The sequence below is a fragment of the Schistocerca nitens genome, chromosome 3 (genome assembly GCF_023898315.1).
Source record: "Schistocerca nitens isolate TAMUIC-IGC-003100 chromosome 3, iqSchNite1.1, whole genome shotgun sequence".
Taxonomy (NCBI): domain Eukaryota; kingdom Metazoa; phylum Arthropoda; class Insecta; order Orthoptera; family Acrididae; genus Schistocerca; species Schistocerca nitens.
In genome coordinates, this window is record NC_064616.1 from 945,955,774 (window position 1) to 945,969,559 (window position 13,786).

A 13,786-nucleotide genomic window follows, 5' to 3' on the forward strand; every position below is an offset into this window, starting at 1 on the left:
CACGTTACAGTATTGTTTGTTTAGCTGTAGCGTACTTCTCGTCCGGAGGAGGTGACTTAACCAGGTCATAAATTAAGTCGACACGGTCGTGGAGGTGGTTCGTGAGGCATGTGAAGTAGGTGTTGTCATCAAGTGCACAGACACTGAAAGTTTGTTCGACCAGTTTGAACCAGAATTCCAGGTGGGCAGGTTTGAATGCCAGAAGTTTCGGTAGATTCGACAAACTGGCAGTCGAAGAATGCGGGCAGCCGCTCGCGGACGCAGGAGTAGCCAAGTCAAAGTTAACTCTTCGTCGTGAGGGTGTTAGAGAGGAAGCATACGTGCTGGCTGTGTTCATAGTAGCTGCAAGGGAAGCAATATCCATTAGCTGGAAGCCCGGCATGGAGCGACGCGGGACCGGTTGTTGCGGCGGAAGGTCAAAGTGGTCACGGTGGTTGCTCGACAGGTTATTATGCAATTGGTCCACCACATCTGCAGCGAAATTGTCCATCACAGAGTCACTGATGAGCTTGGTGGAACCTGATGCACTCAAATTACTACACCGATGTGCGCTCGGAGTAAAAGGCTGCCGAATGTCACTCACATAGTGTGCAACCAGTGCGGAGTGATACACATGTGGAGCTTGCACATTCAAAAAGGCATCCTGTTGTGGTACACTATGAAAACTATGCTCTCCACTATTTACAGTACTTGCATTAAAGATCGGTATCAATGTACTGCTGTTTGGCAAAAACTGAAGCACTTCAGGGCTAACAAAGCCGGAGTAGGAGATCGCTGGCATCATGTTCGAAACCACTGCACCTGATGAGGTCCCTGGGTTCTCGAGGCTATAGGACAGTGGAAATTCACGTCGGGCTCCGACTACAGCTGGCGTGCTTGAATTTAGTTGCTGTTGCTGGTGAAAACCGGGTGGCGGTGGCGTGTTGTAGAAGGCCATTGTGTAGCTGACAAAGGTCCACGCAGAACGTGGAAGCCGGCGCGGTAGTCACTTTGTACTCGGTTCGACGGATTATTTGAACTTTGGGGTCACCACTGAAGGGGATATCAAGGTGGTAAGATAATGACCACAGCTCTCTCTTCTAATCATCAATATTTTTATCACACGACAAACGTACAGGTCGAAGACTAGGTGGGAACTGAGGTCCCGGAAGTATATAAAACAAAGATCAACTCGAAGACATAATAAACATATGATGTTCTGTCCTATTGATCCGTGGATTGACGCCACAGGTGTTTATTATTTGAACAACTTCATAACGAATCATGCCGGTTCAAGCACTCTGGTATTATGTTTAATAAACTCAGTGATGGACATTTAAATTCCCTCAAATTGTAGTCAAATTATGATCCAGTGGGCCTGCAGCATTTAAGATATCCATTAAAGACATTATGTAACAAAATCCAGATTGCTACAATAGTAGTTTAATAATGTATTTATTGTGATGGATCCATTTTGGCTAGAGTACCATCTTCAGACCATATGGAAAAAGCTATATAACATTTTCTGTTTTATTATAATTTTGGTTAATCACATATTTGGAAAAACAAATTTGATACTTGGTCCATACATCATCAGTGGCGGTAGTCACACTCTATTGTATTACTATGTGGTGTAAGTTTAGGACTCGTGCTGTAAGCTGTTTTGTGGTTTTCTCCTGTTGTTAATAGTTCTTTCTTGTAATTTTATAATTTTGTATTTTATTTTCAGAGTTGACAGACTGACACTTGTGACAGTTAGCCAAAGATACTGTATGGGTACAGTTGGTATGGTGTGTTGATGTTGTTATTTGTCTGTGGGATTACATAGACAATTTTATTGAATTCTTAACCAAATGTAACACGTAGACACAAACAACTATCCACAGAAAACATTGCTTAGAAAGCTCATACATACAGCTCAAAATGATAACATCAACAAACCATAGCAACTCTAACCACATACCATCTTTGGACAACTGTCAGTCTGTCACATCTGATGATGAAATGTCAAATTAGAAAATTGCAAGAAAGGATGATTAAAAACAGGAACAAACCACAAAACAGCTTATAGCATAATAATCTTAAACTTACATCATGCTGTAATACAATACAGAGGGACAGTGACCACTGATGATGGATGCATATAAGTACCAATGATGATAGATGGATCCATCACAATAAATAGATCATTAAATTACTATAGCAACAATCTCAGTTTTTATTACATAATGTCCCCAAAAAAGTACTCAAACTTGTAACTGGATATATGAATTTTTTGAGTGAAATAAGCTCAGCTACAGCAACAGAATGTCATAGACCTGTGCCATTGTAGGAACTGCCATTTTAATTTTAACTATACTCAGATGAAAAATTAAACAACACATAGAAGAACAAATAATTACATTAGTACAATAGTTACAGTTAATACTATGTGTTTTAGAGCCAATCCAAAGCTGTTTTATTTTCCATTATTGTAACTTTAACTGCCACAGCCTAATAATTATTGGGAAGATCCACCTTTAATTATATGTTAATGAGTGTTACCTTGATATTTCAGACTAATCATTGCATTTCATTGAACCTTACTGAATATTTTTGAATTGTTTCCTTCACTATATTTGAGTATCTGTAACTCTCATTTTAACCCATAATTTAAACATGCTTCCAAGCTAATTATTTCCATCCCTTTCCCATTTCACCGAAGATTTATATTAATCTTTCAAATAAACATACATTCTAACCTTTCAACCTGGATTCCGTTCACGTGCAACACATACTGGTGGTAGTTTATGTGACCATTTTGTACAGGGATGCAGCATTTTATTTGAACTGCTCTAACACAGGAATTATTTGTGGAAAAGTAATGAAATGTTCAGGAATTGTGAATAACATGCCTTTATTATGTTTAAAACATACATTATCACATTAATTCTTTCTGTATTATACATTGAAGCTATCTTTAAACAAAGTCCTATGCCATATTGTCTGCATTGGATTTATATTCAGTATCCCTATCTTTTTATAGCATACTGAAAATCTCTTTGTAGGCTTACTCTCCTTCTCTATTTGTGGGACCTTTTAAATGAAATGCCTTTCTGTGAATTATTTAGGCCTAGCAGCTTTTGAAGATTGTCCACATCAAGATGAAACTATAATCTTCCCATTAATTTCTAGAAATCCTAATATGAGAGACAGCCTGAAATGTACCTATTACTTCGTCTTGTTACTGGCTTGATAAACAATAAAATCATTGTAAACAGAAATATTCATCAACGTACTAAACATTTTTGATACCACTTTACACCTTTTTTGTCTTTCCATGAGGAAAGTTTGTGCCTCCTGATCTTTTGATTCTACATTCCCCATTAAAGAATGGTATTATTTCATAATTTGAGGCGTACTTACCTCATTGAACCATTTGCTTACTGTAGCGACTATAACATTATAGAATGTTGAAATAAAGGCCACATATTTCTTGTCCCCTCGTTTCAGCATCATAATGCCCTGTGAGTGACTGGTATGAATTCACTTTTTTGGAATTGTGCAAATTTTGGGGCATCAGATACATTCCTCCTATTTGATTTTAATGTGATAGCCATACTCATATCTCTGTTCCTTTAAACATATGTAAATATAAGTTATAATAATTCTCCATCCATTAAAAAGAGGCTCAGAAATCTTTACAACAATGTGACTGGTTTTTGAGGTCTGCATGGAAAGAAATTTCATTTGTATGTCTGTGGAACTAACTATATAAGCCACAATTTGCCACAAATATCCTGTAGATAATTTGCAAGTCCCATAGGACTTTATTTCTAAATTTGGTGATTTTTAGAGATTGGTGGGTTTTCATTGCCACGTTGAATGAATTTTTAAACTATTCTTCAAGTGCTGTATAACTGAGCTCAGCTTGAACAATATTTTATTGCTCTGAAATGCATGCAGTGTGTCATCATTTAAAAATGAAGAATCTGCAAAGTGGTTTGAATCTGTCTTGGTGCACAGAAAATTGGTGTGTTTAATACCTGTTTTGTAGGTGTACATTTATCAACAAACATTGTTTTTAAAGCATATTAGAGCTTTCAACTTCTTCACAATTCCAGTCTGCTTCATTTCACATTTCTCACTGATGTAATACATTCAATCTTGTCTTCACCATCTGCCATTTTCTTCACTATTTTTGTGCATTTGTTCCAAACAGTCAGTATCATTGTTACCATCAGTCTCTAAGTGATTACTGCTGTCATGCATATTAACACTTCCATTCATTGGTACACTGAGAATCACAGGAATTTACTCTGATATAAGGTTGTGAGAAGTGCTTGGGCACATTCTATCACATTTGAGAGCATTTATGTCTGTTGAATGCAATGGGTGATTTCTCCCAACTAGACCACTTCCTAACGAACTTAAAGGTAGGTCACTCAGGATATTTATACATTTATCTGATGAAATGGTAGAGCAATATGGTTTTACCTGCAAGACTGCAACTGTCAAATATCTGGTCAATTTAATGCCAGTGCGGGCGTTAACACCTTGCAAGTACTTTCTTGGATTCCTGACTTATTTTTACTTGTGGGCCTAGGAAAGAAAACTGCCACCAGAATAAACTCTGCGCCATATCAAACCTCAAAAACAGTTCTTTGCCTTCCGAGGAAACCATTCTACTTGGCAATCATTGCATGTCTTGTGACCTAACCTGAACCTTAGATTTTCTAGTATCTTAGCTCAATTTTCTAAACCTTACTGAGATTCTTCTTAACATCCTGGTGGAATAGCAAGTTTGGGAGAAGGACTATGACAAAGAATAGATTTAGCCACATCATAACATTGGTTATAGAATTAAGTGTAAATAATTTCCTGTGAAACACAACGAGTCAATGTTGAGTTCTAGCATAGCACTCAGTTATAATATTGTAGGTAATTTCATTTAGATATCAACAATGTGCAATTTTTATAACAACTGTGTAGTAGCTGTAGTTTAATTTGGTGACTGAGATTTTGAAAAATCGCAGAGGAGGTGTTGAATGGCAGACAGACACGCTGAGAAAAGAAATTGGAGCTTTACCCTGAGGTGACAGTGGCCGTGTGTGTGTGTGTGTGTGTGTGTGTGTGTGTGTGTGTGTGTGTGTTATGCATATGTGAATGTGGGTGTGTGTTTTGTTTTGCCTCTGTCTGATGAAGGACATAGTCTGGTAGTTAATAATATCTAGCAGTCTTTTACTCAATGTTCCTATCTGCCACTCAATGTCTCCTCTAAGTGGTGAGAGCATTCTATCCTTCTCATATTATTGATATTCCTCCGAAGATTTTCGATTGTTTATTTATATACGTACTGTACACATGTTACACCTGTTAGCATAAAAACTGATGTATATGTGACTGAAATTAATTTGAATATCATGGTTTTGTAATTTTGTAGCTGTCAGGAAGAATGGAGGGATTTGAGCATTATGTGGAAACAATGTTTGGACCAAAAGGACCCTTTAATGGACAGAAAGTGAAAGAAGAAATACATAAACGCTTTTACAGAAGTGTAAATGGTGATCTGAAGGAGAGTGTCAACAGCTTGCCGAATGTAATTGACACTAACTTCTATGACCCCAAAGTAAGGTTGATTCACTCTTATGTACTTACTTGTATCAAATTGATCAAATGTTTTTAATAATAATATTTATTCAACATCAAATTGCCAAATACAGTTCCTGGAAATAATACAGTTTCAAGACATTGTACAGATTATTCTTCAGAATATGACAGTTTAGAACTCACAAACTAAATATTTGTGTGATACAATAAATTTTACATTTTATAGCATTTAACTTTTTTTAATATACAAATAAAAGTATTATGAGTAGTTTGTATTATCATTTGTGAGCTTGACATACATAAAAAGTACTGTTGATAAAGATAAAGAACTCATCTTGGGAGCAGAACGGATTTTTTGTTAAAATTATTTTTAGCTGGTTTTTTAAATCACTAGTAGGAAGGGTTGTGAGACTTTTTGCTAGGGCACTGGCTAGCTTCAGCTCATGATGGAGAGCAGTTTTTTCCATATGAAGTTGTTCTGTGGCTATTTGCATTGTATTTTAATTTTTGTCTTGTATTATGCTGCTGTAGGTCACAGTTTAAGCATGCTGCTGTAGGTCACAGTTTAAGCTTGGATTTATTGTTTTCACAAGAAATATTACTTTTAATATATATAGCATATAGCCCATAATGGTAAGCACACCTAATTGTGGAAACAGGTTCCAACATGATTGTATATGTTTGACATCACAGTAATTCTGATAGCTTTTCTGTAGTGTTAATAATGTGCTAAGGTTGGTTTGTATTGTTGCACCCTGTATTTCTACTACATAGCTTAAATTTGATGAGGTAATGAATGATCAACAGTTTTTAGTATAGACACATCCTTACAAAATTTGCTAATCATGTTTATTGTAAATACGTTTTTGGACAGCTTATGGGCTAAGGAGTCTATATGCATGTACAATTTGAGGATGTCCTAGTTTGCGATTCCCAAGAATTTTGTCCATTTTTCCTATCTTACAATGTCATTTCAGATGGATAATTTCATATGAAATTCTATTTGTTCCCTGGTGTTAAATTCAATTATTGCAGTGTTTAAAACACTTAACATTTAAATGGCTATCATTGACATACTTGGCTATTTTATCATTTAAACTGTCGCACAGCACCTCCAGACAGTTGTAGGCTTTGTGTTTGCACACAATTGATGTATTCTCTGCATATAATATTTTTTTTACAGGTAGGAGAACAGTTCTGTATATCATTAACATAAATCAAGAAAAGAAGGGGTCCTATTGCTCATATACAATTTTATTAACTCACTGCCAGTTCCTCTGACACCCAGGTTCCCTCTAATACCCAGGTTCCACAGCTTGTCAAGTAATATAGTGGTGTTGACACAATCAAAAGTTTTTCTAGATCAAGGAACACTCCAGTAACATACTCCTTGTTTCTGTGACAATTATTAATTGTCTGTTAGTTGTGCTGTAGCTACTGAAGTAGACTTGTTCTTCATAAAACCATTCTGGTTTTGAAATATTAGATTGTCTTGACTCAGGAATGACATTCTCAGTCACCATAGAAAATGCAGGTATGATTAATATGGGTTGGTATTTTTCAGGTTTAGATTTTATCTTGTAAATCATGGTTACTTATGCTGTCTTTAAATAGTCTGGGAAACTACCAGATGTAGTTATATCATTTATTGCTGTTTTCATGGCATCAGATATGTCGTCTATGCAAATTTTTAATGTGTTGATAGACAATCCATCATAGCCTGCTAATTTTGTAATTTTTGTGACCTTACCAAGCATTTTATTTCCTTGCTGTTAGTTGGGCCCAAGTATATGCTTTATTTGACTGGAATGCCCTTATGTCTGTACTGAAGATTGTTGAGATGGTCTTGATGGATTTTGCAACAGAAAAAGTACTCATTAAAAACATCTGTGATCTGATATTGGCATTTGATGATACTCTCATAATAGTTGATCGTAAGATCACTGGTTTATTTGTCATTACAATGTTGAAAGCTATTTATAGCTTCCCAAATAGGCAACTCAGTGTTAACAAAGTTACTTAATATTGTGGCTATGTATTTTTTTTTTAGTTTCTATCAACAGATCTATGTCATAATCATGATACTTCTTAAATTCTACATTTAGTCTACTATTATTGCTATTCTATAGCATTGCGGTTTGGAAAAGCCTCAAGATTCTCTCTTGCTGTTTTCACTTCATGGTTCATCCAGTTATCTTTTTCTTACAGTCATGTACTAGCAAGGCCATTCCTTGGCATGAATGAGACATTGACAAAATACCTACATCAGTAATCTGGCAGGATAAATGTCATTTCAAAATCATGGGCAAAATAATGTATAATGTGATTGGGACTGATTGTGTGTCCAAAAATCAGCACTGAGAGATGTATGAATCTCCAATTCATCAAAAATGAACACTTGAAGGTTTATCCATAAGTTCATATGGTACTTTGTTCTGACTTGTGCTGGTGCCAATGTTAATACTGGCCTTTAGTACATGGGAGTGCTTGTCTCCAAAGAAAAACAGATGAGGGTCTTATTCAAGTGGAATGGCGGATGTGGCCTGTGAATGTAAATGGTATAGAGGACGTCTAAGATTTGTTTAGAAGACTTCTTGGAGTTTGACTAGCTCCTCTGTCAAAAATTCAAAGATTTATCACATCATGTAGTAGCAGACTGTCCCATTGCATCTAAAGTATATACATAGAGCTCTGCTATACATTCGCAAAGCAGTGTTGGGTGGGTGTTCTCAATGACCTCATACTTTGCAGGGCACTCAAATGTTTAATAGCAAGTAACAATTTTAATCCCTAGATCTTCTTATCCAGTATGTATTGGACAGTATGCCATGTACTACCCCCCCTCCCCCCCCCCCCCCCCCCCCACCGCCACCACTAGTAATTCATTACTCTTATATTATTCTCACAGTTTTACATGATTTGTCTACATCTACATATATATGATTACTCTGCAATTCACATTTAAGTGCTTGGCAGAGGGTTCATCAAACCACAATCATACTATCTCTCTACCATTCCACTCGCGAACAGCGCACGGGAAAAACGAACACCTAAACCTTTCTGTTCGAGCTCTGATTTCTCTTATTTTATTTTGATGATCATTCCTACCTATGTAGGTTGGGCTCAACATAATATTTTCGCATTTGGAAGAGAAAGTTGGTGACTGAAATTTCGTAAATAGATCTCGCCGCAACGAAAAACGTCTTTGCTTTAATGACTTCCATCCCAACTCGCGTATCATATCTGCCACACTCTATCCCCTATTACGTGATAATACAAAACGAGCTGCCCTTTTTTGCACCCTTTTGATGTCCTCCGTCAATCCCACCTGGTAAGGATCCCACACCGCGCAGCAATATTCTAACAGAGGACGAATGAGTGTAGTGTAAGCTGTCTCTTTAGTGGACTTGTTGCATCTTCTAAGTGTCCTGCCAATAAAACGCAACCTTTGGCTCACCTTCCCCACAATATTATCTATGTGGTCTTTCCAACTGAGGTTGTTCGTAATTTTAACACCCAGGTACTTAGTTGAATTGACAGCCTTGAGAATTGTTCTATGTATCGAGTAATCAAATTCCAATGGGTTTCTTTTGAAACTCATGTGGATCACCTCACACTTTTCATTATTTAGCATCAACTGCCACCTGCCACACCATACAGCAATCTTTTCTAAATCGCTTTGCAACTGATACTGGTCTTCGGATGACATTACTAGACGGTAAATTAAAGCATCATCTGCGAACAACCTAAGAGAACTGCTCAGATTGTCACCCAGGTCATTTATATAGATCAGGAACAGCGGAGGTCCCAGGACGCTTCCCTGGGGAACACCTGATATCACTTCAGTTTTACTCGATGATTTTCCGTCTATTACTACGAACTGCGACCTTCCTGACAGGAAATCACGAATCCAGTTGCACAACTGAGACGATACCCCATATGCCCGCAGCTTGATTAGAAGTTGCTTGTGAGGAATGGTGTCGAAAGCTTTCCGGAAATCTAGAAATACGGAATCAACTTGAGATCCCCTGTCGATGGCCGCCATTACTTCGTGCGAATAAAGAGCTAGCTGAGTTGCGCAAGAACGATGTTTTCTGAAACCTTGCTGATTACGTATCAATAGATCGTTCCCTTCGAGGTGATTCATAATGTTTGAATACAGTATATGCTCCAAAACCCTACTGCAAATTAACGTCAATGATATAGGTCTGTAGTTCGATGGATTACTCCTACTATCCTTCTTAAACACTGGTGCGACCTGCACAATTTTCCAATCTGTAGGTACAGATCTATTGGTGAGCGAGCGGTTGTATATGATTCCTAAGTAGGGAGCTATTGTGATTCTTCAACTGCATATGTAAGCAAATACACAAATTACCAGTGAAGTACATTATACAAATACATCGATATCACCTTCCACTAGCAGTCTCTTCATTTAACTTGAAGTACCTGAACTGTCATTTCTGTTTTGACATAGACTTTAGTGTTCACTTCTCTGTATGCATTCTGTGGAATGACTGAAATGGTATGACTTATTTGAACATTGAACTTTCACCTGATAATTTCTGAATCTCTTTAGTTAGCAACTTGATATGATGTGTTAATCACAGCTGGTAGATAAATACATTAAAAGAAGTTTCAGATAAAGCAATAATTTGATATTGGTTTCTACAGGTAGCTATATTTTATTTTTTAATTTTTAAATGTATTTTATTTTTAATTTTAATTTTTAAAATGATGAGCAGGGAGTAAGTGATATTACACTAGTGGTTAAGAATATTTTTGTTATATAATTACAGTGAAATAGATGTTCATATAGTTGAAACAGAATAAAAACCATAATTCTGAAGCAATCAGTTTCCTAATTCCAAGATATAACATTCAAAAACAGGTACTTGCTCTCTGAAATTAGTATGTTAAAAATTACAGAAGATAGACTGATTTCAGCAGTATAGGCTGTACAGCAGTTGAAAATATCTTCTTTGTGATTTAGAAATATGCTGACTACCTCAGAATGTGATGTTATTTTTGTCATAGGCCTCTCTAGGGCTCAAGATTTTTGGAAATGAACTCAAATATGGGAGCATTGAAGGTCAGGATGAAGTCAGTGAGCTCCTGCGGTCACTGAACCCATTCAGAAAGCTGCAGCAGATCCTTTCAGGAAAGGTAATGACCACTGGCCTACTTTAAAATCTGAACAACAAAATATGTGCATGATCATACATTGGAAGAATTTTAGCAAATGTTTTAAATCTGGAATAAATGCCTGTTGAAGTAACTTCAAAGAAGAATTAAAGTAGTTAGCTATGCACTTTGCTAATTGCATGCTCCATAGAACACACTGTTGATTAGCAACTGTTGTGCAGAGTTTTCCAATTAATTTAATAAGACTACTCTATTTTCTCAATGAATACATGGGTATTCATTTCTTTTTGCAATATTTATTTACAGATGTATCTTGTAAATTGTCCACACTATGAAGTGCACACACACACACACACACACTCTCTCTCTCTCTCTCTCTCTCTCTCTCTCTCTCTCTCTCTCTCTCATTCAAAAATTCTTCTATAAGGTTTCAATAAAAAATGTTTTCTGTTATGTCTAAATTCTTTTATTTGCTTATCAACAAATTGTTCTGTAGGTACATAATGTTTTGTACCACAGCCAGTTTAAGTCATGACTAATGAAGATATTTTTTTTTTTTATAGTGGCATATTTATGAATGCCAGTGTTGTCAAATTGTGATGGATTCACAGTGACAGACTTGGAACTCTTATTAGAATGTGCTGTTGCATATGTAGGAGGTTTAAGGAAGTATACCACATATATCCTTATTTTACATCTTTGCCTACAGCGTACTTTGTGTCTAAGTGTGCAAGAGTTCCAGTATGTTGTTATTTCAGATGAAATGAAAATTATAAATATGGTAATCAAGCCAATGTTATGATGCTTCCACCGCACTAATCAGAAATCACACCCAGAGCAGAAGTTGTTGATCTGGAGCATTTCAGAAAACACAGATAATTTACAATTATGGCTGTGACCAAGAAACACACTCAGAAGTATTTCTTTCCTCTGTGTTCTGATATTTTGAATGAGTTGTATCCTGTCTTATATAGAAAAATAACATGAACTCTGTATTTAATGAGAGATGTTAAAAATAGTAAGATTCAAATGATACAAAAAAATACGAGGGTAATCCCAAAAATAAGGTTTCCTATATAGCTCTGTTAGTGTGGCAGTTGATCACACTGTTACGAAGAGTGCTTCACGTGCTGTGTGTAAACAAGCACACGCTGCCCTGAGGCTCTCAGTCTTGGCTTGGCAGCCATTGAGAACGGAGCTCCCGTTGGATGTTACCACCAAGTGCGAAATGCGCACAGTTATTCGGTTTTTGAATGCAAAGGGCACTGCGTTGATTGAAATCCATCACCAATTTTACAGAAGTGTTTGGTGAGTTGTGCATGGATGTCAAAAATGTTCGTAAGTGGTGTAGAGAGTTTGCAGCTGGTCGGACTGAAATTCACGACCAACAAAGAAGTGGGAGACTGTCAATTTCTGAGGAGACAGTGTTGAAAGTTGAACGAAGCATGTGTGAAGATTGGCATATCACCCTGGATGATCTCTGCACATTGGTTCCTGAGGTTTCCAGAAGCACTGATCACAGAATTTTAATGGAAACATTGAACTACTGGAAGATGTGTGCAAGATGGGTGCCATGCATGCTGACTGAGGATCTCATGCAGCAATGATATGATGCTTCCTGCACATTTCTTCGCAGTCTTGCAGCCGAACAGGACAACTTTCTGGACTCAGTTGTCACAGGTTGATGAAATCTGGGCATACCACTTTACACCTGAGACCAAGCAACAATCGTGCCAGTTCATAACTTTCTGAAAAGCATGGTGATGACCTGGTATGACATGGGCATGCAAAAACTGCCACAGCGTCTACAAAAATGCATCGACAGAAATGTTGATTTTGTCGAAAAATAGCTAAATGTTCAAGCTGTAAACTGATGTAAACCATTGTAGAAATAAACAGGTCTATGTACTTATAAAAAAATAGGAGACCTTACTTTTGGGATTACCCTTGTATTTACTGACTTGTCTTTGAAATAATAATAGTACAACTTGACAAATTTTTAATATCAAACATTAGTAACATGATGAAAAGATTAATTATTTTATTTTATATTTAATTTTTATCTATCCATAGACAGTAAATATTGTATGAATGTTGTCCAAATGTGTATATAAATGTTATGTGAAATCTTACAAGGAAGTGGTAAACTCAAACATATACATAAAATAATACACAAAAGATGATACAAAGTGATATAACTTACAAAGTAATACAAATTTGTATAGCCACATACTTTTCTTATTGTAAGTTCATAGCATGTTCCTCATAGGCTTTTACTTATGACTGTCCTTACCAACAAAGCCTTTTATATACAACAGTGATTCAGTACAGTAAAGGTTTTACATCAGACAACAGCTGTCTTTTAGATATGAATGTGTAATGAAAATGTTAAGGGACATTTTTGTTTAAGCTTAATATAAACACTATCAGAAAAATGTTGCTTTCCAGTTAATAGAAAAATTGAAAAAAGGTCAAATGTTTTGTAAAATTATTAGTCTAAAAGTAAGAACTGAAAGAAATTAGAGAAACATTTGATGCGTCTTCAAATGATGCTTTCAACCATGGCAAATAAGACTGCACAGTCTACATAATACACAAAATATCCTCAAGAACTCTTTAAAATTCTAAGATTTTAGTTTAAACTTTCATCTTTAAATTTACAATCACCATCTAATTTGCTTTATACGAATTCAAGCATCATTCAGAGGTCATACAATGGTTTCTCTAATCTGTTTCATTTATTACTTTTAGACAAGGTATTGGACAAAAATTTAACTTTTTTCCATTTTTATTTTAAATTTTTTATTAACAGTTAAATATCACACCAATCTTACTTTTTATGTGCAAAACCTACTTGAAGAAATTATATTTTTGACAATTTGTGTACATAGCTATTGGAAACTTCTCACGAAAAATTTCAGTTTTCCCTGAAATCACTAATTAAGTTTTCCTTGATTACCCTGATTATCTTCAAGCAAGTAAACCAGTCTGTTGCAAAAGTGGACCTCACAGTGGTCAATTTGATACCACATTTGTCCATTTCTCAATTTTTCTTTGGCTGTAAAAATTTGAA

General features: G+C 36.1%; 1 protein-coding gene across 1 annotated transcript in view; it reads left to right on the plus strand.

The window, feature by feature from the left end:
- Positions 1-13,786, plus strand: part of LOC126249021 (uncharacterized) — a 712,654-nt gene that overhangs the window by 145,136 nt on the left and 553,732 nt on the right. The window contains exons 14-15 of the mRNA XM_049950623.1: positions 5,402-5,587; positions 10,606-10,734. Coding sequence (XP_049806580.1) covers positions 5,402-5,587; positions 10,606-10,734 — 315 coding nt within the window. The remainder of the gene's footprint in view (positions 1-5,401; positions 5,588-10,605; positions 10,735-13,786) is intronic.